The sequence below is a fragment of the Malurus melanocephalus genome, unplaced genomic scaffold (assembly GCF_030028575.1).
Source record: "Malurus melanocephalus ecotype Western Australia unplaced genomic scaffold, MMel_1.1 scaffold_426, whole genome shotgun sequence".
Classification (NCBI taxonomy): domain Eukaryota; kingdom Metazoa; phylum Chordata; class Aves; order Passeriformes; family Maluridae; genus Malurus; species Malurus melanocephalus.
Window position 1 is genome coordinate 475,781 of NW_026623658.1, and position 26,677 is coordinate 502,457.

A 26,677-nucleotide genomic window follows, 5' to 3' on the forward strand; every position below is an offset into this window, starting at 1 on the left:
CCCGGCCCGCCGCTCCCTCGCGCCCTTCCTCGGGGCCCGGCCGCGGCCGCCCCCGCCCCGCCGCTGCCCCCGCGGCTCCCCCCACACGCGGCTCGGGCCGTGCCCCAGTGTCCCCTCACCGCCTCGCGAACCCTCCTGCCCTGCGCCCCGGCGGGCACCGACCCCTGCCCGGCCCGTCCCTCTCCGCCGTTCCGCACGGCCGTCCCTGCCCGATGGCCGCGGTGCCTCTGCACGGGAGCGCCGCTTCCTCCTGCCCCGGCTGCCGTGCCCGCGGCCCCGCCGGTACCGGGACTTTCTCCGGCGCCGGGGGCTGCGGGAGCGGCGGTGCGGGGCTGGCGGGGAGAGGTGTCCCGCGGGCCGGGGCCGCCCCTGTGGAGCAGTGCGGGGTGAACGCACCGGAGCGGGGCTCGTCCCCGCGGCTGGAAACCGCCCGGGGCCGGGGAGCGGCCGTGGCCGCCGCAGGGAGCTCCCCGGGGACTCGTTGGCTGTCCCGCACCCGGCCTGTCCCCGCTGTCCCCGGGAACGCCTTCACCGCGCTGTTTTGGGGCACCGGAGCTCAGCCCCTGTGCCCCCCCGAAGGAGGATCCCTGCTCTCGGGTCACGCTCCCGGCTTTGGGGGCGCTGGCAGGTGTCCAGCCTGGCCGCTCACAATTCCCCAATTCCCGAACCCCTGAGGTGTGCGGGTCCCCAGCCCCGGGGTTCCACCCCCGTCACCGCGCCGATTCGGGAGGGGATCAGCTGCCCCTGGGTACCCCGTGGCTCTGGGAAGTGGTTCCCCCGGATCTGCCGGCTCCCGCCCCGGCACAGAGCTGGATTTGARCATTAGGGAAGCGGGATTCTCTGCACTAGGGGCTGCTCGGGTTTTTAGGGGCATGTAAAGTACAACCACAGCCTTGTGTCGATCAAAGCCAGAGTCATCTTGGAGCCTCTTTCTGAGGTTAATCCAGTTAGCACCTTGCCTCGGTCGGGCCCAAGTGCTGCTTTAGCAGGCGTTTATTCCCGTTGGTTCCCGAGGCCGGGAGCCCCATTTGGGGATGGAGTGGGCAGCAATGGGGTGGGTCCAAGGGGAGACCTTGAACTCCCCTGTGTGGGCCCTGTCTGGGGACATTCCCACCTGTCGCTGTGCCTGGTGTCTCCTAATGCASTGACAAGAGGCCGGGGCTGTCCTCTCTCGCTGTGGGGCCCGTTGGGACCCGGCCTCRATGGATGAGGCATTGTTCTTCTTGCCTTGCCCGTAAAATGGGGCTAATCCCATGTAAACCAGAGGGATGGGCTGGGGAAGGAGGATGGGAGTGGTGTAAGCCCCGGGCAGGAGATAAGCACGGAGTGATTCCAGCCTTCTGGCTGTCTGCTGTGGAATATTTCTCCATGTTCTGGATTGATCCTTCTGTACATCCAGCTGGGAGAAAGGCAGGTGTGCAGGATACACCTCGAGCTGAGGGGCTCCGAACGCGCATTGCTGTGCATTCTCCTTTGGAATTAGAGCAGGGAAGTGTCCTCAGACCACCCTCTTGGGGCAGATGCTCCAGTTTGGAGATGGGGCAGTGACCAGCRGGGATCTCATGCTGGCATTGCTCCGGCTGCAGTCCAGGTTTGGGAAAATTTCCACTTACTCTGACGAATTTTGGAGYGTGAGGTGTCAGTGGCTGGTTGTGCAAGGAGAAGGTGAGCAGAGGGAGCTGCAGAGGGAGGAGAGAGCCCTTCCTCCATGGATGCCCCTCGCTCACGATGCCAGGCAGCGAGCTCTGCCATGGCTCTGTGGAACTCTGGGATGCAGCTGATCAAAAYAAAATGGGAACAGGTAAAGCACATTCCCATCTCCATGCAGCCCGGGATCTGCCCTGCCCAGGAGTTGCCTCACGTGGAAGGAATTGTTTGTGTGTTTGCCCTGCGCCATGGGAACTCGGCTGGATCGGGGCAGGTCGGGAGCTGTGGATCCCGGCAAGTGACTCAGATTTGGGAGCCAGTAACCGGGAAGGAGCCCTGTCCTCCCTGTGCCATGGGATCCACTCCCGGCCGGTGGTGGGAGCCGCGTGGTTGATGCCGAGGTGCATTTCCTCCTTCCCRGAGCAGAGCGAGGAGCTGAAGTGAGGGAGGGAATGTTGGGAGCTGGAGACACATGTGTCATGCTCCAGCAAGGACATGGAGTRCCTGGCTTTGTTGGGAAAGGCTGGAGAGGGGCTGGAGCAGATGAGCAGAAACGGGTGGGAAGCAGGGAAGGAGGAGCACAGGGCTGGGAGAAGAGTAAAAGAAGGAAATCAGTGAAGCTTTACAAGGCCTTGACCTAAGGAAAGGAAACGCAGGCTGAAAGGAATGGAAGGTGGCAGCAGTTGTGCTTGCACGTATCCCGAGGGAGGGAATTTGGAATTAAAAGAAATCCCCAGAAATGAAGGTGAGGGAAACAGGAGCAGTTCCCCTCTAAGAGACCCTGGAGAGTGSAGATGAGTGCTCCAGAGGTGGCTGAGCAGAGCAGAACTGGGAAAACGCTCCGAAARGGAGGTGCTGAGATGGGAAAACCAGGTGGAACTTGTGAGGGAGAGGGAAGGGGGGGTGAGCGGTGACACAGGCGGCGCTGGAGGAGGAAGGAGCAGGGCAGGTCTGGAGGAGCAGCGGGAGAGGAGGAGTTGCTGGGCTGGAATAGGGAGAGGAATAGGAGGCAAAAGCAGAGCTGGTGTATACCACAGATAAGCAAGATGAGTCGGGGACTCTTTGGAGCAGAGAAGTCTGTGAGTGGCCTTTGTGGCAGGGRCAAAGTGGCTGGAAAGACAGAATTTGGGGCAAAGGTGGAGGGAAAGAAGGGGTTGGTTGACTAGAAGTGAGCAGATTGTAGGTCTGGGAAGGGGGATAGCTGGGAAAGAATACGTGTGTTTGGGAGAATTATGGCCTGAATTAGTGTAATCTGTAGGATTTGGGGTGGATTTTCCTTGTGTTTCTCCTGGACCCCTTGAGGATTGCAGAGCAGAGATTGCAGATTGCAGAGCAGACAGCTTCTCCCTGGGCCTCTGCAGCAGGGCTGGCAAGTCCTGTGGGGTCTCAGCACGCCCAGGGGGATCAGGGAGGCATTCCCAGAGTGGCACGGTGGCTCTGGGAGCTGGGATGGGCTCAGCAGCCTCCCGTTGGATGAGTTGTGGAGTTATTCCGGGCTCAGGCGGCTGGAGCGGGAATGCGTTCGCATCGGCAGCGCTGGGGCTCTCCCCCTGCCCACGGGCCCATCCTACAGGTACCCGATTCCKTGGGGAGCTGGCTCTGGCACACCGGGATCGCCCGTGGAAGGGCTGAAACAGAGCAGGAATGTCAGGGAACAGCCCCTTCTGCCTGGCAGCGTCTGTTTGAACCCGAGGTGTGGCCGTGCCTCCATGGCGGAGCGTTCAAAGGGCCGGGTGCTCCGGGAGCGGATTGCTCCTGCTAAAGCAATCAGCCGTGATGTCAGGCCTGGACTTCCGATAGCCCATCCCTGCGATTGCTGTTGGGCTCGGCTCTGTGGGTGTTGGGCTCTTCCCTGGGCTGGGGAGCTGCTGCTCTCYAGGGAACTCTGTCCCTGCCACAGAAAACAGCTTTCCCTGGTGTTACCGTTCCGTTTGCTCCACTCGGGAGCTGCCACCAGGTGAAACCTGTGCATTCCCGGGCGGGAAGAGCATCGGCCCCACGTTTCCTCTCGCTCCCAAGGGCAGGGAAACTTTGGGGTGGGAAGTTGAGCTTGGGTCCTGCCGAGGCTGGSCAGCCTGGGTGAGTCAGCCAGGGTGGCTGACGCCGTGAGCTGGGACTGAACGCGCTTCATGGTGGCACATCCTTGTCATTAACCGTGCCTTTAATTGGGTCTCKCAGCCTTCACCCGCGTTTAGTCAGCGCTGCAGAGCTCCCTGCCCGCCCCGAAGGAAAGGCCTGGGGAGGCAGAGAAAGCTGSAAGGGAGAAAGGAGTGAGTTGTAGGCTCTGCTCGGACCTGCGGCGCCAGCGAGGGAAGGGCGGGTGACAGACGGTGACAAGCGGAGGAGCTGGGGCTGTAGCAGCAGGAGCTGGTGGGAGATGATGGATGATGGGCTTGGGCTGCTTGTGGCAGGTCAGGGCCACGGGCAGGGACACCTTCYGCTAGCCCAGCTTGCTCCAAGCTCCGTCCAGCCTGGCCTTGGGCACTCGYGGGGATGGGGCAGCCACAGCTTCTCTGGGAAATCTGTGCCAGGATCTCACCACCCTCACAGGGAAGAATTGCTTCCCAATATCCCATCAAACCCTGAGCTCTGTCATTGCAAATCCACTCCCCCTTGTCCTGGCACTACAGTTCTCATGAGCCCAAAACTGCAAAAGCCACCTCCAATCATGGGATTGGTGTTTTCCATGGGCCTCTCCTGTTTCCTACCCTCCAGGCAATGGGGTGACATTCCTGGATGTCTTTTCTTCCTGTGGTCTCCACCCTYGTGTTAAGTCCTGGAGCCTCTGCTCAGCCTTCCCTCCTCAGGGAGACGGTGGGATTTGAGCTGGAGCTGCAGGAAGGAGTTCATGGGATCCCTGCAGTCCTTCTGGGCTCAGGGTGGGTTTCTCAGGGGTGGAGGGGCTGGCTTGGAGTTCCTGCAGCAGCCAATGCCCCCAGGCTGGGATGAGAGACACCGTGGCTGGTCTGCTAATGACAGCCAGCTCTGTCCCTTCTCTCACCACGCTAATTTCTGTCSTTGTTTTTTCCAGGTGAGCTGTGGCGCACCAGACCTCGAGTTTTAATGGTTTTGTGTAGTTTCTTTTGAAAGACGGATGGATGAATGAAGAAAGATTTTAGCGAAGGAAGGGGGAGGGAAAAATGGAGCTGTTTGGAACAAACTGAGGTTTTCCCCAGCGCTGTCTGGGCCATGGGTGAGACAGAGCTGCTCAGTGCCACTTCCACCCTTGGGTGTCTGCTGGGGTTGTAAAGGTGCTCCCTGACTGCCTCCCTTCCCGTTCACCTGCTGGGAGATGGTTGCTGCGGAGAAGATTTAACGAAATTCCTGTCGCTTCCCAACCGCCAAGTGGATACCGAGCCCGTGGAAGGGCCCGGGGGGTCAGGAGAAAGGAGCAAGTAGGAAAACCCACAATCCGCCAGACCTTCCCCTCCACCCCCCTGGAAAGAAAGGATTTACAGCTCAACCTTGCACCAGCTGTTCCTCGGCTTTAACAGACAAGAGAGAAATAAATAAAATTAAACGGCCACTGCCAGCCAGCCCCGGATCCCGGTGAAATCAGGGAGAGTGTTTCTGTGACCCCTCCAGCGAGGGGAGGAGGAGGAGGCACGGCAGCGCCGTGAGGAAGCTGGGATTGCTTGGAGACCACCCCCTCCTCCCGTGTGGCACCGGGGGCTGCGGCACCGCCGAGGCAGATTAAAAAGGAGAAGTGGCTTCCCCGAGGCTCCCGGAGTGGCTTTTTTGCAAGGAATTCGCCGAGGTGGGAAGCACCCTGCCAGAGTCTGGGGAGTCTGGGGAATTCCCTCCCCTCGGAGCCTGCCTGTTGGGGTCCCACGCCTTGCCTGGACTGAGCCTTGCAAGGGCTCTCAGCGATCACGCTCCAACAGTTGTTCTAAACCCAAACTCCCTCCTCTGTTCTGAATTTTTAATGTTTTTAACCCTCCTTCCTCGTGCCTGCGAGCTCTCGCAGGGCAGAGCCTAGGGTGGGCTCCTCTCCCCGGTCTCCTGCTCCAGAACCTTCTCTGGACTGTCGGCCCCACTCGGAGCTCGCCCCGGGAGCAGGCGTGGGGGCCGGGTAGGGGTCAGCCCCTGTCCCCCTCCCCTTCTCGTCCTGCTCTGAGTCCCCTGGGGCCTGGGCTATGCTGCGGGGCGGACCCCCCACCACAGCTCCAACATGCCAGCAGCCTCTGGAAAGAGATTCAAACCCAGCAAGTACGTCCCGGTCTCYGCTGCTGCCATCTTCCTAGTGGGAGCCACCACCCTCTTCTTCGCCTTCACGTGAGTCCCAGCTGCTCGGCCAGAGCGGGGAGGGCYGGGGGTGGGGACAGGAGCTGGGATTTGCTCCCAGAGGGAAGGGGGACATCGTGCTCCAGGTGCTGCAGTCACAGCGGGAACCGTTTTGCTCCGTGAGTTTTCCCAGGGGGAGCTGTGTGCTGGTGGTGCYGGYGAGGCGRCACTCGGCTCAGGTCAGCCGGGCCCGGGAGCTGGTTTGTGACCTGTGGGTGGTGGAAAAGGCATGGATCACTTTCTCCCTTGGAGCGGGGCGAGGTGGATTGGTGGGCTGGGGCAGGACACGTGTTATTTTTAGTTTCGTAATCGATTTGTGAGCCAYGAAGGAAAGTTCAGGGAGGAGAACTCTGACCCCTGTGCTGATCAGTCGCTGTGATTTGTCCYCTGTCCTGGGGCCATGAGGTCCCTGCAGAGGGCCCTGGGGAGGTGACCAGCAGGTCACTGGGGTGATGGGGTGTTCACCGGGGTGGGAGATGGTGCTGGAGAGGCGTGGTGACATCCCTGGGCTGCTGCTCATCCCTGCCCGGTGACACGTGCCTCAGTGACGTGCCCGGGGGGTGGCAGGTGGGGGGGCAGGACCTCGGGGTGCTGAGGGAGCCCGGCAGAGATCGGCTCAGCCGGGTTGGCACCGGTGTGCCTGGAAGGAATGCTGGAGCACGGCAGCTGGAATGGCTACCAAATCCCACAGGGAATCCCTGGGGTCTCAGTGGGGATGTGTTTGGGGTCCTGGCAGGGTGCTGGAAAGGGGTGCTCCCTCTGCTTTAGGGAGCCTTTCCCTCAGCTGGAGCTGCGGGAGGCCAAAGGGCCGGGTGCCGTGGCTGCTGCCRCTCCCTGCCATGGAGCCATTGTGAYRGGAAGGTCACCGTGGCTTKGGCAGCCACCGGGCAGGGACAGGGAACTTGACGACGGAAGAGGGGAGCRGGTTTGGTCCGCCCCGTCCAGCGCCCGGCGCATCTGGCGGTGTCACTCAGCAGCGTGTGGCTGTCCCCTGCTGGGACACCGAGCGGTCACCAGGCTCAGGGTTTGGCTGCTCTGCGCTGCCAGGTGCCTGTGGAAGTTGCCTGCAGGGAGCAGGCGATGCCCTTGCGTATGCCACCCCGTGTGTGACCAGGGGGGACAGGCTGGCTGCCGGACAGCCGGACCCCGAGCCCATCCCGGCCACGGGCAGGAGCAGCACCGGGAGCGGCCGCTTATCAGCGAGCGGTAGGAGGCAGCGCCGGAGCCGGCGCCGCGGAGCAGGTTTGGCCGGGGCAGGAACACGCGAGCAGGTCGCTGTAATTGCAGGTCAGCGATATTGTTTATCCCAGTGCACGAGTTCCCGTCCAACCCCGGGCACGGCGTTCACACGGAGCTCGGGAGCTGCGCTGCTCCTGGCGGGATGGCTACCCTGGAGCTCGAGATTGGCCTCCTGCATATTCCTGGGGGCCACTGTGCCCCTTCCTTGCTTGGCCAAGGACAGCCAGAGTGGCTGCCGACCCTCTTCCCACTGTCAGCATCCAACCTTTTGGGAAGTGCGATGGAAGCTGAGACRGGAGGGTTTTGGGAGGCTTCCCCAGACAGGGAGCAGCCAGGGCTTGGCACAGCTGTTAAGACTCCAATTGTGTTACTTCCAGCCTATCCACTGGATGCCTTTTGGTCYATCCAGGATTTGTATCTCTGGGCCAAGAACTCTCTTTAATTGATTAATTTAATTAGGAGCTGCCGCCAAGCACGTGGCTGTGGAAATGAGGCCGGTAGGCTGGAGAGAAGGGGCAGCAGCACAGGAGATGTTCTCCCTTCCCCTGCCATCAGTGGGGTTCCCAGGTTTGCCGGGCTCTCAGACAGGTGCTGATTTAGGATGGAAATTCCCCCTGTGGGATCTGTTTGTCCATTCCCACCTCTCCCCGCTGGCTGGTCCCAGCTCCTGGTGCAGTTGGCTCTCAGATTCCCTGTCCCCTCCCTGGGGCTGGCAGTGCCACTGGGATATGGTGCCGTGCATGCTCCTGGTCAGATCCAAACTTGTGTGAYGGTCAGGGCGAGCAGGGATTTGTGCCAAAGCCTTGGAGAGCTGGAGCCCCAAAAAACGGGCAGGGAGGGAAGGCTGTGCTCCAGGAGAGGGCAGGGGACGAGGGGCTGGGCAGGGGACGCCAGCAGGGAGGGACAGGCTTCTCCGGGCATGACTGGTGGCAAAAAGCCCGTCTGGCATCCTGGTGTGACTCATGGTGCCCGAGGTTCCCCGAGTCCTCTCATGTGCTGCCAGGGACAAGTCCCGACAGCTCCTCTGGCCCGTGGGTGTGTCACATCCCGATGATCCCGAGGGGGAGCCCGATGGCTGCTGCGGGACCTGCATGGCCACAGYGGTGAGGAGCCACCCTCTTCCTCCTGTCCCGTGTGCTCCAGGGTCGGGGTCGAGGCAGGAGAGCAAAAGGCAGRAACACATCATTGTCCTGATAAGGAGGTTCCCTCAGGGATGGGCAGCACCTTTACTCCCTGCAGAGGATCCTGCTCCCTCCTGTGGCTGGGGTTGGGCCCAGGAGGTGACTCTCTGGCTTTGGGGTCACCAGCATGGTGCCAGCGGGTGGTCTGGCTCCGTGGGGATTCCCACATCTCTCCCTTCCACAGCACAGGGTATGGGGGAGCCAGGAGGCCAGCGGGTCCTGGTGCTCCCTGGGGAGGGTGCTGTGCCTGCCTTTGCCCATGAATCCCACCAGGGATCTGCTGGGCTCAGAGACACCACAGAGGTGCTCCCTTCTCCCTGCTCCTTCCCTCTCTGCCTGTCCCASAGCTTTCCGAGGCAGCCAGGTCCTTCCCTGCCTCCCTGGGCTCCATCTCTCGAAGAACCAGCTTGGCTCAGCCTGGCTSTTGGCTGTTCCCTGTGTGGGATGACTGCCCGGGCATGGGTCTTCCTGGCTCCYCTCCATCTCTTTCAAGCAAAGGTTTGGGCTGGGATTTCCCTTGCTGGAGAGAGGAGCTCCTTCCACAGGGTTTCTGGAAGGGCATTCCCTCCTTTAGGACTCTTCTGAGCCCCCTGCCTCTTTCTCTGGCAGAGGAGAGCCAGGGAGGTTCTTCCCAAGTGAGGAGCTCAGCTCAGAGACATTGGATCCTTGGTTCTGTTGTGTCCTTCTCACTCTCTAGAGCCCCCTGACACGAGGGTGTAGCCAGGTGRGGTCGGAAGGAACAAGTGATGGGACAAGAGGAAGCAGGTTCCAGGRGAGGTTTAGTTTAGGTGTTAGGGAAAATTTCCTCATAGAAAAGGCTGTTCAGCCCAGGGCAGTGGTGGAGTCSCCCAAAAACATGTGGCAGTGGCCCTTGGGGACATGSTTCAGTKGTAGCYTTKGCAGTGSTGGGGGAGCAGTTGGACTCGGTGATCTTGGAGGGCTTTTCCAACCTGAACARTTCYGTGATTCCACGATTCTGTGATTYCCCCCTTGCCTTGGTTGTGGCCRGGCRCTGTCACKTAGGTCCTGCACTCCAGCAYTGCTCTCAGAGGCTTTTGGGRCACAGATGGGGGAGTGCTCCTCCTCTGCAGCCCGTCCCAGCTGCGGAGGATCCACCTGGCCGGCTTCCAGTGGAGGTGGCAGGGCCGGCACGGCCGGTACCGGGCGAGGAGCCGCTCCCGAGCCCGGGGCAGAGCTCGGGGGGCYGAGCCAGGAGATGACGGGCCCGATATGGAGCAGGGAGGCAGTGCCCAGGGTGCCTGGCAGGAGTGCAGGGGGAAGGGGCTTTGGGGAAGATAGTTTGCAGTTAAAGCTTGGCATGGTGTATGGGCAGGAGGAGGAGTGAGCTGGGTGGCTCTGTGCTCCTCACCAGGAATCTCCTGCAGCCAAAGGTCTGCCCTCCTGCTCTCCTCCTGCCCCATCCCTGTGCCCGGGTGGGGACAGCCTCAGCCTTGGCCTGTGAGAGCAGGTCCCACCGRTGATTCCCACCCTCGCTGGGGCACGGAGTGGTGCCCGGTGCTGGGAGTGCCCTGCCCGCCTCGCCCTCGGTGCCGCCAGGTGCGTTCCGGGCAGGTGTGTGCCAGAAAGGTGTGCCCGCTTCTCCTGCCCTGCCCGGGGCAGTCCCCCCCRGGCACAGCCCCAAACCCTCACTCCRGGGTGCCCCCTGCCCTCCTCAGGGCCCTGAACTGSGACAGAGCCCTGCGCCAAGGGCTTGTTCCCAGCTGGAGCCTTGCCATGGCTCCCGTGCCGTGACAAGGACGGGGCTGCCTCAGCCGACGATGGGACCCGTCCCCGCGGGGGGTGGTGGAGGAGGGGACGGGGCCAGCGCCTGCCCCTTCACCCCAACCCATGGGGGATTACGGCGCTGGCACCATATGTCGCCCTGCCCACCCAGCCCCGCRCTGCTCCGGCCACCTAAATCCATCGGCACTTAGCCCGGCAGGGGGAAGAGAGGGACAGATGCTGCCCTAGATCYGTGGGATTAAATCCCAGCAGCAAAGCAGATTAGGGAATTACGCTGGCGCCTGCAAGGGGGAAGCCCGCTGTCCCGAGCCTGCCCGCTGGGGCAGTAGGGAGCAGGGTGATTCCCTCACTGCTCTCCCACGGGCCTCTTGGAGGAGATGGGTGCTGGCYGGGGTCCCCGTGTCCCACTGGAGTTGGGGATAGAGGGGTGTGAGGAGCGTGAATGKCTCCGGGGGCATTGGTGCTGGTTTTGTGTCCCCTCACAGGGTCCCCTGTGCCCCTGAGCAGCTGGTGGGGCCCAGGAGGGACAGCGTGCAGGTGCTTTCTGGCAGATTCCCTGGGTGCCCACCATGCCATYGGCCTGGCTTTCCCTGTTCCCAGCATCACTGCTCCGTGGGACCCTCCAGTGGGTCCCAAAGGGGAATTTTGCTCCCTGATGGATGCCTGGAGCATATCCCACTGTGGCCCCTAGGTACTCCCCAGGCTGGATTCAGGCTGTGCTGTAGAGGTGACTCCAGTTTGGGTGTGAAGAACACTCGTGGGAGACGCTGGGACAGTGGGGGGGGGTGGTAGCAACACAAGGGAGGGGTCTGAGGGTGTCACGCCTGCTGTGCCTGCAGGTGCCCAGGGCTCAGTCTCTACGTGTCCCCAGTCATCCCCGCCTACAATGCCGTCGTCTTCCTCTTCGTGCTGGCCAACTTCAGCATGGCCACCTTCATGGACCCRGGCATATTCCCACGAGGTGAGTCTGGCTGGGTCTGGGAAGAGCTGCCTCCTTGTCCCCTTCCTCGGAGGCAAAGTGGATTTCCRGGTCCCAAAAGGCTGGCAAGGATCRGGCGGTGACACATGCCACAGGGATGGCAGCTCTGGGTTCAGCGCCCCATGTTGGGTCCCTGGGGCTCAGACAGTGTCAGGGTTCTGGGGAAGGGCCTGGGATAGCTCCTGGCCTGTGGGCGTCCCTGGCTGTCCCTGTGCCGGGTGACAAGAGGGTGATGCCGGGCCCTGATGCCATGCCGGGCTGTCCCCGCCAGCTGAGGAGGACGAGGACAAGGAGGACGATTTCCGGGCCCCGCTGTACAAGACGGTGGAGATCAAGGGCATCCAGGTGCGCATGAAGTGGTGCGCGACCTGCCGCTTCTACCGCCCGCCGCGCTGCTCGCACTGCAGCGTCTGCGACAACTGCGTGGAGGTGAGGAGTTACCGGGGCCCCCGCCAGCCCCACCGSGGGCACGGAGCCCCAGGAGCACCCCTTCACCGCACCCCATCCCCTGCAGGAGTTCGACCACCACTGCCCCTGGGTCAACAACTGCATCGGACGGCGCAACTACCGCTACTTCTTCCTCTTCCTGCTGTCGCTCACCACGCACATCATGGGCGTTTTTGGCTTCGGGCTGCTCTACGTCCTGTACCAGGTGGAGGAGCTCTCTGGTGTCCGCATGGCCGTCACGTATCCTCCCGGCTGGTGGGAGCGGGCAGGGGGCGGTGGGGCTGGGGGCGGCGCGGCGCCGAGCAGGGCTGTGGTGCTCCTTAGCTGGCTGCGGCAGGATGGTGGTGATGTGCGTGGCCGGGCTCTTCTTCATCCCCGTCGCCGGCCTGACGGGCTTCCACGTGGTGCTCGTGGCCAGGGGCCGCACGACCAACGAACAGGTATGCATGGAGGGCTGCCRACCTGGCCTGGGTACCTATGGGTATATTTTGGGGTTTCCCAGGACGGGATGGCTGTGGATGTGCTGGAYTGAGGCAGGGGGAGGCCCCTGAGCTGGGGAGGTGGAGCACAGGSTGGCTGAGGTGGAGGATGCAGTCAGAAGAAGGAGCTGGGCAGGCACTTCTGCAGGGCAGGAGGTGGAATTGAGGAGACCCAACCCCTCCTCTGGGGTAGCTGAGCACTGAAACAGGGACTAGGAAAAAGGGCAGAATGTTGGCATGTCCCCATCCCGGGAGGCTGTCCTGAGGGTGCTGGCATGACTGTGACACTCCTTTGTCCYGCAGGTGACAGGCAAGTTCCGCGGGGGCGTCAACCCCTTCACCAACGGTTGCTGTAAGAATGTCAGCCGGGTCCTCTGCAGCTCCCCGGCCCCCAGGTGAGCCCGGGCTCCACATCCCTGGAAAAAGCGCTCCATCCCAGGCTCTGGGCCCTGACCTTCCTCCTCCCGCCCCCTCCCCAGGTACCTCGGGCRCCCGAAGGCTGAGCAGACGGTGCTGGTGAGACCCCCCTTCCTGCGGCCCGAGGTGACGGACGGTCAGATCACCGTCAAGATCATGGACAACGGTATCCAGACAGAGCTGAAAAGGACGAAGGTGAGGAAGGTGGGAACCAGCGCTGCCTGCGCTGGGGCCCTCCAYGGAGCCCAGGGGTGCAAGCCTGCATCCGTGAGTAGAGAACCGAKTGAGCCTGGTCACATTCCCCATCCCCCTTCGTGGTGTCTTGTTCTGTGTCCCAGTGGGATGGAAACAGTCCCCTCCCATGTGGCTGTGACCACATGAGGTTTTGCCCTCTCCATTGCCCCTACTGGTCCCGTCCTTCCCCGTGCATCACCYTCTGGAGGTTCCCCCTCCTTGGCACTTCCAGCACTCACCCAGGGCACATGCCGCCCCACCTGTTCCGTCAGATGGCCCGGGAGGTGGCGGAAGCCCCCAGCATCGCTGCCCATGCCCTGCCTGCCCAAGGGGGCTGAGGGCCCGGCCCCCCSTGACCCTGCCTGCGCTTTGTCTCTGCAGTCCAAGGGGAGCCTGGAGGTGACGGAGAGCCAGTCTGCTGAYGCCGAGCCGCCACCCCCACCTAAGCCCGACCTCAGCCGCTACACGGGCCTGAGGACACACTTAACCCTGGCCACCACTGAGGGTAAGGAGGGCACCAGGGCCCTGGCAGCCGCCGGGAGGGGAGCCCAGGGCTGCGCCAGGCAGGCCAGAAGCCAGGGCCGTAGGTGGCATTAACAGRCTGCAGGGCAGACCCAGAGCACATCAGCGTTCCCGGGCCGGTGTACGCGGCTCCTCGCACTCGGAGAAGCCTGYGAGACGCTCACAGCCAGCTCTGCTCTGCTGGAGGCCGAGCCGAGCCAGCATGGCGCTGTCCGGAGCTGCCGGGAGCTGTGCCTCGCAGCTGCCGCGCTGCCAGGACGGAGGAGGCGAAGCGGTGGCGGGCCCGGCTCGGCGGCTGCGACCRGCTCCACATGGGTCTGGCCAGAGGTGGGATGTGACGGGCAGAGCCTGTGGCAGCTGCTTCTCACAGCAGCTGGAGACCCCGCAGCTCTCCCGGCCCCGCTGCCCRCCGAGGGCCRCGGCGCGTACGYGTCCCACAGAGCGCCCGGCACCCCGCACCATGTGCCACCCAGCCGGGGCTGCCCGGAAGTGCCAACCCCACACACRTGGCTGTGGGGACACCCTTTCCTCCCGCTCGGTCTGTCCCGCCCCGGTGCGCCTTCCCTCCAGCCCGTCCCTCCTCCCTGGTCTGTCCGCCCCAGGCTCGGAGCCGGTTCTCGGGCAGGGAGGGCGGGGCTCGGTGCATTCCCCGCCCGCAGCCCCGCTGAGCTCACCCCTCTCTCCCGGCGCAGACAGCAGCTTGCTAGGCAAGGACAGCCCCCCGACTCCCACCATGTACAAGTACCGGCCCGGCTACAGCAGCAGCAGCAGCTCGGCRGCCCTGCCCCACTCCACCAGCGCCAAGGTAAGCGCGGCACCCGTCCTGTGAGCACCGCAGGGGCCCTGTGGTCATTCCATGGGTGACCGCTGCCCCTCTGCCCCTCAGCTGAGCCGAGTGAACAGCCTGAAGGAGCCCAACTCCATCTGTGACAGCGGCCAAAAGCCCAGCTACCGCTCGGAGCCGAGCCTGGAGCCCGAGAGCTTCCGCTCACCCACCTTTGGCAAGAGCTTCCACTTTGACCCTCTGTCCAGYGGCTCCCGCTCCTCCAGCCTCAAGTCGGCCCAGGGCACGGGCTTTGAGACAGGCCACCTGCAGTCCATCCGCTCRGAGGGCACCACCTCCACCTCCTACAAGAGCCTGGTGAACCAGACGCGCAACGGCAGCCTCTCGTACGACAGCCTGCTCACGCCCTCCGACAGCCCCGACTTCGAGTCGGTGCAGGCGGGCCCCGAGCCCGAGCCGCCAGTGGGCTACACCTCGCCCTTCCTGTCAGCCCGCATCGCCCAGCAGCGAGAGACCGACCTGCACGGCCGCTTCGCCAGCGCCGCCTCCCCCAAGCACGCGGCGGTGCCACGCGAACCCTCGCCCGTGCGCTATGACAATCTCTCCCGCCACATCGTGGCCTCCATCCAGGAGCGGGAGAAGCTGCTGCAGCAGCCGCCGGCCACGGGCCGGGAGGAGGACGCGGGGCTGGCAGACTCGGGCATCCACTCAACGCCGGGCTCCAGCAACGCCCCCCGCACCAGCACCTCCTCGGACGATTCGAAGCGCTCGCCCCTGGGCAAGAACCCGCTCACCCGCCCGGCCCTGCCCCGCTTTGGCAAGCCCGAGCCCCCCGCGGCGCTGCGGGTGCGCTCGCTGGGCTCCCCCGATCAGCCCGCTGCCCCCCACCTGGGCAAATCCGTGTCTTACAGCAGCCAAAAAACAGCCTCTCAAGCCGGYGGCCCCGAGACCGAGGAGGTGGCCTTGCAGCCCTTGCTGGCACCGAAGTGAGTACTGGGATGGCACAGGGGCGCCCGTGGCTTGTTGGGAGTGACCCTCAGCCTGTGCCCCTCCAAGCCCTCGGGACAGCAGAACGGCCCTTCCTGGGGAGAGATGCTGGGAAGAGCAAGAGAAATCTTCCTGCTCGTATCAGAGCAGGGCTGGTGCCTCCCACACCTCTTCAGTCACCCCACAGGCCCCTCGGGATATGGGTGGGTGCCGGTGGTCCCTGGGGAGGGCAAGGCGGCGGCAGCACTGGGGGCCGGTGACCTGTCCCCCTCCTGACCCCATGTCTGTKCTTCCTTCCCGCAGGGACGAGGTGCAGATGAGAACAGCCTACAGCAAGTCCAACGGGCAGCCCAAGAGCCTGGGCTCGGCCCCACCGGGCTCRGGGCCGGTGCCCCTCAGCAGCCCCACCCGCGGAGGCGTCAAGAAGGTGTCGGGCGTGGGGGGCACCACCTACGAGATCTCGGTATGAGGGGCAGAGCGCCGCCCCCTCCCCTCCTCCCCGGCGGCCCCAGGGACGTGGCCGGATGCTTGTGGACTCCCGGGAGAGCCGGGCAGGGCCCCTCCTGCTCCTCCCTCTGCCCCTCCGGGCCGCGGGGGCCGGCACACACCCGCGGGGGGCTCGGGGAGGGCTTGGGGGGGGCTGCAGCCCCGGCACCGCCTCGGCTGCGCCAGCCACTTGTGGGCCTTGTGCAATCACCCGCTCGCCTGGCGTGGTAGGAACGGATTGTTTTTAAACAGAATACTTTTTTTTATTATTATTGTTACGGATTCTATTTTTTTTCTCTTTCCGAGTTACCAGGTGTGTGTATATATAAATATCTATATATATAAATATAAATATTAAAAAAAAAAAGAAGCAGAAATTATATATCTTACCCAGAGAGAGGAAGAAATTACCCTGCTCAGGGCCTGGGCCCCACCTTGTCCCTGTCCCCAAATAAAGGGACGTGGGGCCGCCTCCTGCACCCATGGAAGGAGCTGTGGGGTGTCACTGTTCCCTCTCTGAAGGGGGCTGTGGGGTGCCAGGTGTCCTCCCTCGGACGCTCCCCTCACTGATCCGTGGTGTCCACAACCTCCAGCCCCCTTGTGGGGGGCCCGGGGAGGAGGCACGATGGGGGCAGCCCTCTCCCCACCCCAACTCGAGCTGGCACAAAGGCCCCGGCCTCCCCCACCCGCAGTTTTTGCTCTTTGTTCCCTTTTCCCGGGGGGAGGGGGGGTGTGGTSGGGGGTTGTTGGTTTTGTTGCCTTTTTAAATTTCTGTTAATGATTCCGAGGGGGTTTCTTGCTGTCGCAGGGGTGTTTTTATTTCCGCTCACTCGGGGAAGAGGCAGGTGCATCCCCGGAAAGCAATATTTTCTCATCACATGCCAAAAAAAGCGCAGCCAAGGAGCCCCGTGCTCCCAGTCCCCAAAGCCCTGCCGGCACTACCGGACTCTTTCTCTACGGCAATAGCTCCCGTGGCCCCGCACAGCCACGCCAGGGTTTTTTATTATTATCAGCCATTTTAAAAATGAGGAATAAAAGGATATTTAATGAGCCACCCCGGGGCCGTGCGTGTGCTTTGTTTGGCGTCCAGGGATGRAGCAGCCCCTCCAGGGCTCCTGATCCTCGGGGTCTTGGCCTTGCCCCCGATCCCGAGGGGGAGAGGGAAGGGGGTCTGGTAAGAGCTGAGCCTGCCCCGGTTTTGGGGAGGCACCACCTTGGAGCTGTGTTTGGGSAGCAGGTAAGGATTTTCCAGGCATGGGAAAAGCGGCTCCAGGGAAGGTGTCACAGGTGCTGGTGAGATTTGGGATCCAAAGGAGGGTGCCCTGCACGCTGCAGGGTCATTCTGGTCTGGGCTCCTCCATGACAGCCGCGGGTCACAGCAGCCACTGCYACCAGCCCCTCCTTAGAGCAGACTTTAATTAAAAGGTGACTAAAAAGGAGAYCCCAATGCTCTGGGTTCTTCAGGTACAAAAGTTCAAGGATGGCACCCACAGAGTCCATGCTCCTGGTCCTGGGAGGCTGCAAGGGTGTCCCCTTTGCTGGGGGAGAGGGCAGGCCAGCCCCAGTGTCCCTGGGGTCAGCCGGGGCCGTTCCCATGGGCCGGGGGATCCCCAGATTGGCGCGGCCTCACCGTAAGCTGCTGCTGGCCTGGGAGCTGCCCACCCCTGGGTGCTCGGGGCTGTGCCGGTTCTGTGGAGGAAGGACAGACAGAGCCTGTGAGAGMTGCTGGGCAGGCAGCAGCCCCCTGGGGATGGCCACTCACAGAGCTCCTTGGTGGGACATGGGCTGGCAATCAGACTGAAGCCTCGCCACCCACCTTCTTTTTCTTCTTCTCTTTCTTCTTCCTCTTCCGCTCTGGATCCTCCTCCTTTTTCTTCTTTTTCTTCTTGTGGTCGGAGTCCGAGGGGGTTTCTGGAGAAGCAAAAGCACCATGTGAGCTGATGCTCTGCCGGTGCTGGAGGAGAGGAGGGGAGCAGCTATGGCAGCCCTTACCTGGGGGGACGGGGTCCTGCGTGCGGCTCTGCTTGTGCTTGTGCTTGTTCTTTTTCTTAGGGGGCTGGATGTGCATCAGCCGGCACTGCTCAGGCAGCTGTGGAGAGAAGAGGCTGGTCAGGCCACGCTGGGCCCCCTCCCACCCCCGCGGCTGCCAGCCCCGAGGCTCACCGGGCCGGCGTGCAGGCGGAAGCCGGTCAGCATGGCCCCCGTGAGAGGTGTGAAGGAACTGCCGCAGATGGGCGGCTTCTCGATGAGCGAGCGAAGGCTGCTGCTGTCGTGGGAGCCAGGCAGGTCGATCATGCCGGGCAGGTCGGGGAGGAAGTTGCTGAGCTTCTCCTTCACCTTCTTCCCGCAGAACTTGTTGTAGGCGTGCTCCAGGTTATAGTGTGTGATCAGGTTGGTGCTGCCCGTCAGCTCCGTGGTGCCTGTGCGGCCGCGGGAGGAGATGGGGAGGGGGGAAACGCCCCGACAGCACCTCTAGCCCCTCTCCCCAGCTCTCCCCAGGCTCCGGGGTCCCCTGTCCCACCCCAGCACCAGCATCCCCCGGCCCCTCTTCCCAGGCCGCAAGACACCCTTTTCCCCCCCAGTACCGCGATCCCCGGGCCTTCTCTCAAGCCCCCCTCAGGTGTTGGGACCCCCTGTACCCCCAGCACCGGGCTCCCCCGCAGGCCCCGGGACCCCGGGCAGTCTCCCAGCAGCGGAATCCCCGGCCCCAGGGCGCCCCCGCCGCCCACTTCCCCCCGGACAGGGCCCTGCGTGACCCCGCCCCCTGCGCGCTCATTGGCTCCTCGCGCCGCCAGTCACCCCTGCGGCCGCGATTCTCCGCGCTGATTGGCCGAGCACGGCGCCCGCCCCGCCCCGCGGCCCGCCCGCACCTGGCAGCTCCCGCAGCAGGTAGAAGGGGCCGGCGGCGGCCTTGCGGGCTGCGTCCTCGCCCGGTGGCGGCGCGGCGGCNGGCCGAGGCGGCGGGCGGCGGCGCGGCCCCGGCTCCCGGCGCCTTGGCGGGTCCGAACCCGAGCGCGGCGGCGGCGGCGGGCGGCGGCTCGGCCGCGCCGAACAGCGCCGAGAAGTTCTCCATATTCCCGGCGTGCCCCGCGCGGGGCCGCCCCGCCCCGCCATTGGCCGAGCACCGCCCCTATCCCGCCCCCYCCCATCGTTGCTAAGGGAGACTCGTCCCAGCCTTCTGATTGGCCGCTTCTTTCTCTGCCCTCATTGGCTCGCGGGCGCAGAGGAGCGCCCGGCSCGCCGCTCGCCATTGGCTGGCGCCGCGGGCCCCGCCCCCGCGGCAGTGGGCGGGGCGGAGGGAAGATGGCGGTGGTGGCTCCCCTGCTCGCTCTGCTGTGGGGTCTGCCCGGGCTGTGCCGATGGCTCGCCCAGCCCTACTATCCGCTCTCCGCGCTGCTCGCCGCCGCCTTCCTGATCGTGCGCAAGGTCCCGCCGCTCTGCCGCGGGCTGCCCTCGCAGCGGGAGGATGGAAATCCCTGTGACTTCGACTGGGTGAGGCGGCGCGGCCTGTCCCCGGGCCTTGTCCTCTCATCCCCGACCCGCCTCCCGCGCCTGTCCCCGCACTCCCGGCYCTGCCTGACTTCCCTCCTGCTCACACAGCACCCTGGCACGGCGGAGGGAGGGGATGCCCGATAGCCCCTGCCTGGCATTGCTTTGCGGTGTCCCGTTATAGCCGAGGGGGCCCCTAGGCACTGCTCTAGCCCATCGCCGCAGGGCCGTTCTGGCTGTTCTGCCCCGGGAAGGATGGGGGCTCTGGCAGGTGGCCAGTAGGGCCTGGCACGGCCATGACTCCCGGTGTCAAGCCAGGTCAGGTGCGGCTCCAAGGTGCCCTGGGTACTTCCAGCTCATGCTGTTCCTTCTCTCTGCCAGAGGGAGGTGGAGATCCTCATGTTCCTCAGCGCCATCGTCATGATGAAGAACCGGCGCTCCAGTGAGTCAGGGGGACRTGAGATGCTGAGGCTGCTTATGGGCCTCCAAGGAGTTGAGGACCAGATCCAGCCCTCCCTTGAGTTACCCCCASCCTTCTGGGGGCCCTGGTCCCATCCCTTATGCCTGTCTCCCTGCCACAGTCACTGTGGAGCAGCACATCGGGAATATCTTCATGTTCAGCAAAGTGGCCAACGCCATCCTGTTCTTCCGCCTCGACATCCGCATGGGGCTGCTCTACCTCACGCTCTGTATAGGTGAGCCCTGATGGGGGGGGACATCTCCCTGCCCCAGATTCGCCTTGTCCTGGCTCCCCCCGGCTGCTCTGGGGTGGAGAAGCCCTGTCCCAGGCCCAGCCTGGCCCTCCTGGCGCTGGGGGGCTCAGGGTGTTGTCATTGCAGTGTTCCTGATGACATGCAAGCCTCCCCTCTACATGGGCCCCGAGTACATTAAGTATTTCAGTGACAAGACAATTGATGTAAGTATTTCCCCAAYCCTGGGGCTTTTGGGGGGCTTTGCCTGCTGCCCCCCTAAGCCTGTGCCCCTGTGGCAGGAGGAGCTGGAGAGGGACAAACGGGTGACGTGGATTGTTGAGTTCTTTGCCAACTGGTCCAGCGAGTGCCARTCCTTCGCCCCCATCTTTGCCGACCTCTCTCTCAAGTGAGTGGGATCTTGGTGGATCACCGGGCCTGTGCTTCTCTGCGTCCCTCACAGCCATGTGTCCCTATCCTGCCCAGGTACAACTGCTCAGGACTCCAGTTTGGGAAGGTGGATGTTGGCCGGTACACGGATGTCAGCACCAGGTGTGGGAGACACAGCCTGGGCAAGCAGGGCCTGCTCTGGAGCAGTCYCTGTGACYYTCCAGCCCCCTCAGGCTGCCGGGGGGTCACTGTTGGCTTGTCCTGACACAGGTACAAGGTCAGCACRTCACCTCTCACCAAGCAGCTGCCCACCCTCATCCTCTTCCAGGGGGGGACAGAGATCATGCGGCGACCGCAGATTGACAAAAAAGGCCGAGCTGTGTCCTGGACCTTCTCTGAGGTGAGTGGGACCTTGCAGCCCTCTGTACCCCTGCCCAGCCTGTACCTGGGAAGAAGGGGGAGCACGAGGTCCCAGTGGTGCTGATGCTACCTCTTGGCTACAGGAGAACGTGATCCGGGAGTTCAACCTCAATGAGCTCTACCAGAAGGCCAAGAAGCAATCAAAGCCACGGGAGGAGGGGCCCGAGGAGCCCCCAGCCGTGCCCGCGGCTGTACCTCAGGAAGAGTCCAAGAAGGACAAGTAGAAGCTGCCCTGTACCTTCACCCATCATCATGTCACCATMACCCTGGTGGCACCGGCCCCGCGGGCCTGCCCGGCCCTGCCCGGAGCTGCTCTCCGTGGGGGCTCGTCCCGGCTGAGCCCCGGGAAAGCAGCGGTGCCCCCCGGCCCCGTGCGGGCAGGGCGGTAGGAGGGCCCCGCCTCGGTTAAGTTAACGCTCGCWCTCATCCATCGCTGACAATAAACGGTCCGTGCCGTGCCCGTGTCCCGTGTCCGTGTCCCGGTGCCGGTCCGTTCGGGGGGGCGGGGTTTGCCGGCGGAGCGGGGTCATTGCGGATTCGCCGCGCTCTGATTGGCCGGGGCGGCGCGGGCGGAACCGGAGCCCACCGGGGATTTCCGGTGCTCCGCCCCTTCCGGCCTCGCCGTTCCCGGCGGCGCGCTCCCGGCACGTGGTCGGTGGCAGGTAGGAGGCGGTGCGGCCGCTGCGGGCCCCGCGCCAGTCCCCTCCCTTCCCCGGGGCGCGCTTCCCTTCTCCTTCTCTCCCCGGCCGCACACGGTGGCGGCATCCCTGGGGACCCGCTTCCCCCCCTCCACCGCAGGATTCCATTTGGAATCGCAGTTCATGGGACTCTCATTTCCCCCAGCGGCGCATCGCCGGGAATCGGCCTTTCCGGGCTCCCTCCCATAGCAGTGTCCCCATGGGGACCCGCCTTTCATTGCCCTGACAGCGGGGTACCGGAGATCTCTTCCCACCCCAGAGCGGGATCCCTGAGACCCTTTTCCTGCTCCGGCAGAGGCCGCACCGCCTCGGCTCTCSCAGGATGGCTCCCCGCGGGAGGAAGCGCGGGGCTCAGAAGCCGGCGGCGACCGAGGCACCGGAGCCAGCGGGAGCCCCGCAGAAGCGGGCGCGGGCCCAGGCCCAGGACGAGAGCAGCCCTGGAGACAGCGGTCCCCGCATCGTGATCGAGCACTGGTGAGCGGCCGAGGTGCCGGCRGGTGATGGGAGGCCCTTGGGTGCCCCCGGGACGCTGACCGCCGTGTCCCCACAGCAAGAGCTGACGGGTGTTCGGGCGCAACGCGGCGGCGGTGAGCGCGGCCTTGCGTGAGGCCATGGCCCACCTMCCCGTGGACATCAACCCGCAGCCGCCGCGCAGGAACAGCTTCGAGGTGTCCCTGGTGAAGGAGGACGGCAGCAGTAAGTGCTGGGCTGGGGGGGCGGCGGGGGTTCCCAGACACCTTTGATGCGATAATTCCTCTTCTCTCCACAGCCGTGGAGCTGTGGAGCGGTATTAAGAAGGGTCCCCCTCGCAAGCTGAAGTTCCCCCAGCCGGAGACTGTAGTGGAAGCCCTGAAGAGCAGCTTGGCATAGAGGCATTGGCCAAGTGAGCAGGGATGGGACGGGATGGGATGGGATGGGACGGGACAGGACAGGACAGGGACCAACTGCCCTCTCCCCACAGCCAAGCCAGGATCAGCGCCTGCGGCACGAGCGTCCATGAAGAGGCGAGACCAAGTGGGGGGCACCTGCCATCCCCAGTCCCGTCCCTGATGCTGCAGCTCTGCCTGCCACTGCTGGACCCCTGGCTCCCTCCACACCCCCTTGTTCCCCCACAATCTCCAATAAAGTTTAGTACTCCACAGCACAGCTCCAGCCCTTTATTCCAAGGACACACAGCCTAARGGGTGCAGGCAGTGGTGGGGGAAGAGGCAGAGCCAGGCCCTCCCTAGGTGAGGACATCCACCTCCTCTTCYGACTCGGACGAGGGACAAGGCCAGAGGCAGACTGTGCTAGGGGGCAGGAAYGGCTCCCCTGTCCCCACATCCACCTCCTCCTCCTCCTCGGGGTCAATTCCAGGGGGCACCGAGGGCACTGCCTGCTCACAGCCCTGCTGGGACACAAGGGACTCCCCACCCTGCCGCATCCCGTCTGCCATGGGGGGCTGCTGGGGCAGGGAGTACTCACTGGCTTGCTCCCGTGCATCCATATACAGGGGAGGCTGTGCTTCTGTCACYCCTCCATTGCTTGCTGGCACTGCAGGAGGCACAGTGGGAAGCTGCACCTCCCGCACCACCTCCCAGCACCCCCGGCTCTCCACCTTCCGCAGCCTCATCCGCCCGATGGGGCTGGGGTGCGTGCGCCCCAGAGAGCGTGGCTGCCCCTGGGGGGACACCCTAGAGCTAGCACTGCCGGGCTGTGCTGTGTCAGGTGCTGCCACGGTGGAGACCTCCTGGATGGACTGCAGGCAGGAGCGGTCGAGCTGCCGCTGGGGTCCCAGTCTCACCAGGCGTCCTCCCCAGAGCTGCAGCGACTCGAGCTCTGTGATGCGGAGGCGGCGGGCAGCTGCCAGCACCTCGTGCACCTCCTCCTGCGTGACCTCCAGCTCGGCGGTGTAGAAGAAGCGCACCAGCTTGCGCAGCACCCCGATCTTCAGCCCCACCAGCTCCAGCACCACCCTGCGACCCTGTGGGGGCAGCTCCGGGCCCAGCTGCTCCATGAAGAAAGGGCTGCAGACCGAGAGAACGCTGCAGTGGGCCACCACTGCCTCACCTGCAAAGCAACAGTGGCTGTCAGTGCCCCGCAGCCCTTCCCACTTGCCCCGCACCCTGCCCGCAGCTCCCCAGGGCTGCTGGCCCCTCCCTGGCACTGCTGTCCGCTCACCTTCAGCCCACAGGACCGCGTCACAGAAGACATCGGCTCGCTGCTGCTGCTGGTGGAGGTGCTGGAAGGCGGTGCGCAGCAGGCGGGTGCTGCGGTACAGCAGCTGCGGGGTGGCTGTGGGAGAACCCATGGGCGCCCTGCAGGRACAGACAGCACGGCTCTGGCGACTCGCCTGCCTTCTCCGGGCTGTCCCCAGCGGTTTGGGGCAGGGATGTGGCGGGATATCTGCACATCCCCCCGTGCCCGGCCCTCAGCGCCCGGTGTCCGTGTGACCCCGCTCCTGCCGGCGTCCGCCAGGGGGCGCCACAGCGGGCGCCGTGTGGCCGCCGCGGCCTGAGGCGCCCCGCCCCGGGCCCGCCGCGTACCTGCCGAGGGGGCAGCGGGCCGCCGCCCAAGCGTCCCGGGGGTGAGTCCTGAGCCTGCGGTGCGGCACCTGGGGGCGATGAGMAGGATGCGGGCCCTGCGCGCCCTCGCGTCGCGCCCTCGGCCTCACGTGGCGCCAAGGCCTGGTCCCGCCCATTGTGGCGGCCCGCCCGCCAATCGCACCCCGGCAGCCAATGGCGGCCCGGCGGGAAGAGCGGGGCGGGGTCGGTATGGTGTGAGGGGCCGGTCGGGGGGCTCTGGGAGCGGTGCTCGGAGCAGATCCGCCTGCTGAGAGCGGCCCCTTCCCGCAGCCCTGCCCCAGCCGCGGTGCCCCTGCTCTGCTTTGGCGCTGGAGCCGGGCTGGTGTGATGGCGGCTGTGGTGAGGGCAGCCCTGGGCGCGGCTGCAGCTGAGATGCCCCCTTCGCATCCTCAGCCAGGCCAGGGCTGCGTGTGGTCACTGTGGTGGTGGCACTGAAGCACACGAGGTGGATAATGGGGAAGGTGCAGCTTTGGGTTCAGAAGCTGGATTTTCAGACTCCGCTGTTCCCTCGCGTGTGAGAAACTGGTGTTTTTGTGCCCCAGGCCTCTGAAGGGGAGGATTGATCGTACATTGGAAGCCGTCCTTCAAGCAGTCGATGCTGCCCACTTAGTTTGAAAGTATTTTGTCATTTTATAAAGCACCCATTGTACAAACATCTGCGTCAGTCGCTCCACATACACGAACAACGATTATAATCCAGCCCCATCGCCTGGACACAGTGGCTGTTCCTACAAACAGCCCAAGTGGGTGGAAGTTTTAGGAGCTGCAGAGGATAGGAGCCTGAATGTCGCCATAGAGTTTAAATCTACACAGTCTTCAAATGTGGTCTTGCAGAGGGATTTTCATCTGGTTGGACATGTGAGGGTGGCTTTTCTTCTCTGTTTTTGCTGTGTGCAAAATGGACACAAACCAAGGAAGAAAGTGGCTGGTAGTAGGCCTGGGCCAGCAGCYCTTGAGGTCACTGGCAGTCTGTCACTGCCCCCGGGTGGCTTGGAGCCCAGCCCGGAATACTGAGGGATGCAGCAAAACAAGTAATTTCATATCAAAGTGCTATCATATGATCACAAAAATAGAAGGAAAATAGAGATGTTTCCTCCCCCACCCCTTGCAATCCTTTGGAATTACAATGATCAGAGYTGTCGCCTGGAAAGCCTGACTTCACCAGGCGTGCATGGATCCAGATGCCATGGARTGCCCTGTGAGAGTGAGTGGGACCAAGTTGGGACAGGGGGCAGCCACATTCTGATGCACGTGGCTGATGTGGTGGGATTTTAGAGTTTGAGCATTAATCCCACTCCACTGGACCCAACAGCTGCAGTGCTGCTACCCCCTCCCCCCCATCAGTGGCCTTGTATGCCCTTAAAATTCACTGATACTCGATCTGGCAACCCCAGCAACCACTCCCATCATAGATACACAAAAGAGGCCTTTTATGTGTCATTTTTACTAGTATCCAAAGCCAAATAACCTAGAGTGGAAAAATCACCAGCAACCTTTTGTCCCATTGACCCCTCTCTCTAAACTCCAGTTCTGCTGCCAGATTTGCCTGGATAAAAATAAGAGACCACAGTTTTCATAGCAAGACACGTCAGACCTTAAATCTTTCTGTCCACCTACAGGTGCTTGGAGACTGCAGACCTGCAGCACAATCCGTATCTTTGTCCCTTGGTGCATGGCTGGGCACAGCCCTGGGTGACTCAGGGTCAGGAATGTCCAGCGGGGTTTATCTCTTGGTGGGATTCACTGCTGAGGGSAAGGCAAGGCCTAAACTGTGCTGGCTGTCCAGGCTCCCTCTGCTATTGACAGGAAGAGAAGCCTCCCCACACGACAAGTCCTGTCTTCCCAACATTTCCCAAGCCCTCAAAATGACAGATTCTGAGCCAATTTCTGTAAGAGAAAAGAAATCCCCATCTCAGGTCTCGCAGCCAGGATCRTTTTCAGCGATGTCCCCTTTGCCTGTGTTACAGAGCAAGACCTGCCTCTGAGTCCCTGCTCTCCAGAGGGACCTTCTGCCCTGCCACAGTAGCMAAAGGGACAGGGATGAAGGCAGGATCTGAGGCTGGAAAAGGAGAGAGGAGAGACTCTAAGGGGCAATAGATCCTTGTGAGGCTGGGAGGGAAGGAGAGTACTACACATGCTTCAGTCACATGAAYTTCTGAGCAAAAGATGTACCAGAAATTTGACACTCTGAGGGCACGATGGGATGCAGCCAGGCTGACAGCAGGATGCTCTGTGGGCACCAGAGAGGTCAGGCACAGCAAAATGCTGGTGTGAAGCAAGGACAACACCGAGCACGTGCAGCGGCACTGGGAAGGTGTCAGGGTGGGCTCTGGCCTTGCTTTAAGGCCTGGCATCTTCCAGCTGGGGCTGGAATGTTCCGTCAGGCCCCGCTTCCCTCCTCCTCCCCTTCGGTGTTGGCGTCTGACGGATGAGTCGCTTCACCCCCCTGGTGCCKCACTTCCCCTCGTGTGGAGAGGGACAACAACCTGTCGGGATTCCCATAGGAAAGGGGCTGCGGAAGGGCCTTGTTATCCTGACCTGGAACAATGCAGGCCATCCCCCTGAGCCGCCTGCGTGGACCCGGAGACGGCAGCCTCCCCTTCCTCCTGTCCTCGGCCGCCAAGAGCACAGGCTTGCCTTGTAAACAAATTGTCTTGCTCTGTTCCGGTGGCAGCTGCATTTCTCGGCGTCTCATCTGGGAAAGGTATCAGCTGTAGGATGAAAGGGGATGTGCAAGATGTTATTACAAGCAATTACTGTAAAAGAGGGGAAACTTTCCCATGCTAGTAATACATCTCTCCTCCTCCCAGGAYGCAGTGGGACAGACTCCTCTGCCCCAGGAGTTGTAGTCAAACAAGAGCGTGATCTGCTGTGGGGTGAGCTGAAGCCGGAGGATCAGGGTCCAGCCTGCCTTCCAAAGTAAGCATGCGCTGCTGGGTGTTCCAGCTGCCAGGGCAGGGCTGGGGCAGGGCCAGTTCCTGGATAAACCCTGTCCAGC

General features: G+C 63.4%; 5 protein-coding genes across 6 annotated transcripts; 3 read left to right on the plus strand and 2 right to left on the minus strand.

The window, feature by feature from the left end:
* The first annotated feature begins 2,635 nt into the window (after positions 1-2,635).
* On the plus strand, positions 2,636-16,483 carry ZDHHC5 (zinc finger DHHC-type palmitoyltransferase 5). Its single transcript, XM_057379932.1, has 12 exons — positions 2,636-2,726; positions 4,679-5,922; positions 10,934-11,055; positions 11,345-11,502; positions 11,588-11,760; positions 11,858-11,960; positions 12,303-12,394; positions 12,479-12,611; positions 13,032-13,155; positions 13,865-13,977; positions 14,059-14,942; positions 15,247-16,483. Exons 2-12 carry the CDS (start codon positions 5,819-5,821, stop codon positions 15,410-15,412), a joined length of 2,172 nt encoding a protein of 723 aa, XP_057235915.1. The 5' UTR covers positions 2,636-2,726; positions 4,679-5,818; the 3' UTR covers positions 15,413-16,483.
* A 77-nt stretch (positions 16,484-16,560) lies between these two features.
* Positions 16,561-18,531, minus strand: MED19 (mediator complex subunit 19). Its single transcript, XM_057379934.1, is given in 6 exon segments — positions 16,561-17,118; positions 17,246-17,340; positions 17,422-17,518; positions 17,593-17,849; positions 18,300-18,378; positions 18,380-18,531. Coding segments are annotated over 6 exon segments (714 nt in total). The 5' UTR covers positions 18,503-18,531; the 3' UTR covers positions 16,561-17,055.
* Positions 18,532-18,699: 168 nt separating this feature from the next.
* On the plus strand, positions 18,700-20,902 carry TMX2 (thioredoxin related transmembrane protein 2). Its single transcript, XM_057379933.1, has 8 exons — positions 18,700-18,921; positions 19,300-19,360; positions 19,500-19,613; positions 19,758-19,834; positions 19,910-20,016; positions 20,094-20,159; positions 20,268-20,397; positions 20,501-20,902. The coding sequence occupies exons 1-8, from the start codon at positions 18,733-18,735 to the stop codon at positions 20,639-20,641; spliced, it is 885 nt and encodes a 294-aa protein (XP_057235916.1). The 5' UTR covers positions 18,700-18,732; the 3' UTR covers positions 20,642-20,902.
* A 93-nt stretch (positions 20,903-20,995) lies between these two features.
* On the plus strand, positions 20,996-22,215 carry SELENOH (selenoprotein H). 2 transcript variants are annotated; one of them, XM_057379935.1, is made up of 5 exons: positions 20,996-21,079; positions 21,411-21,589; positions 21,666-21,811; positions 21,885-21,998; positions 22,077-22,215. In XM_057379935.1, exons 2-4 carry the CDS (start codon positions 21,438-21,440, stop codon positions 21,983-21,985), a joined length of 399 nt encoding a protein of 132 aa, XP_057235918.1. In that variant the 5' UTR covers positions 20,996-21,079; positions 21,411-21,437; the 3' UTR covers positions 21,986-21,998; positions 22,077-22,215. The 2 variants fall into 2 exon arrangements, with proteins under 2 accessions (XP_057235918.1, XP_057235919.1); XM_057379936.1 differs by having other exon boundaries at positions 21,017-21,079; positions 21,375-21,589.
* Positions 22,216-22,307: 92 nt separating this feature from the next.
* Positions 22,308-23,419, minus strand: BTBD18 (BTB domain containing 18). The gene is made up of 2 exons (XM_057379943.1): positions 23,276-23,419; positions 22,308-23,164 (listed from the first exon to the last, which is right to left on the minus strand). The coding sequence occupies exons 1-2, from the start codon at positions 23,403-23,405 to the stop codon at positions 22,341-22,343; spliced, it is 954 nt and encodes a 317-aa protein (XP_057235926.1). The 5' UTR covers positions 23,406-23,419; the 3' UTR covers positions 22,308-22,340.
* Between the last annotated feature and the right edge of the window lie 3,258 nt (positions 23,420-26,677).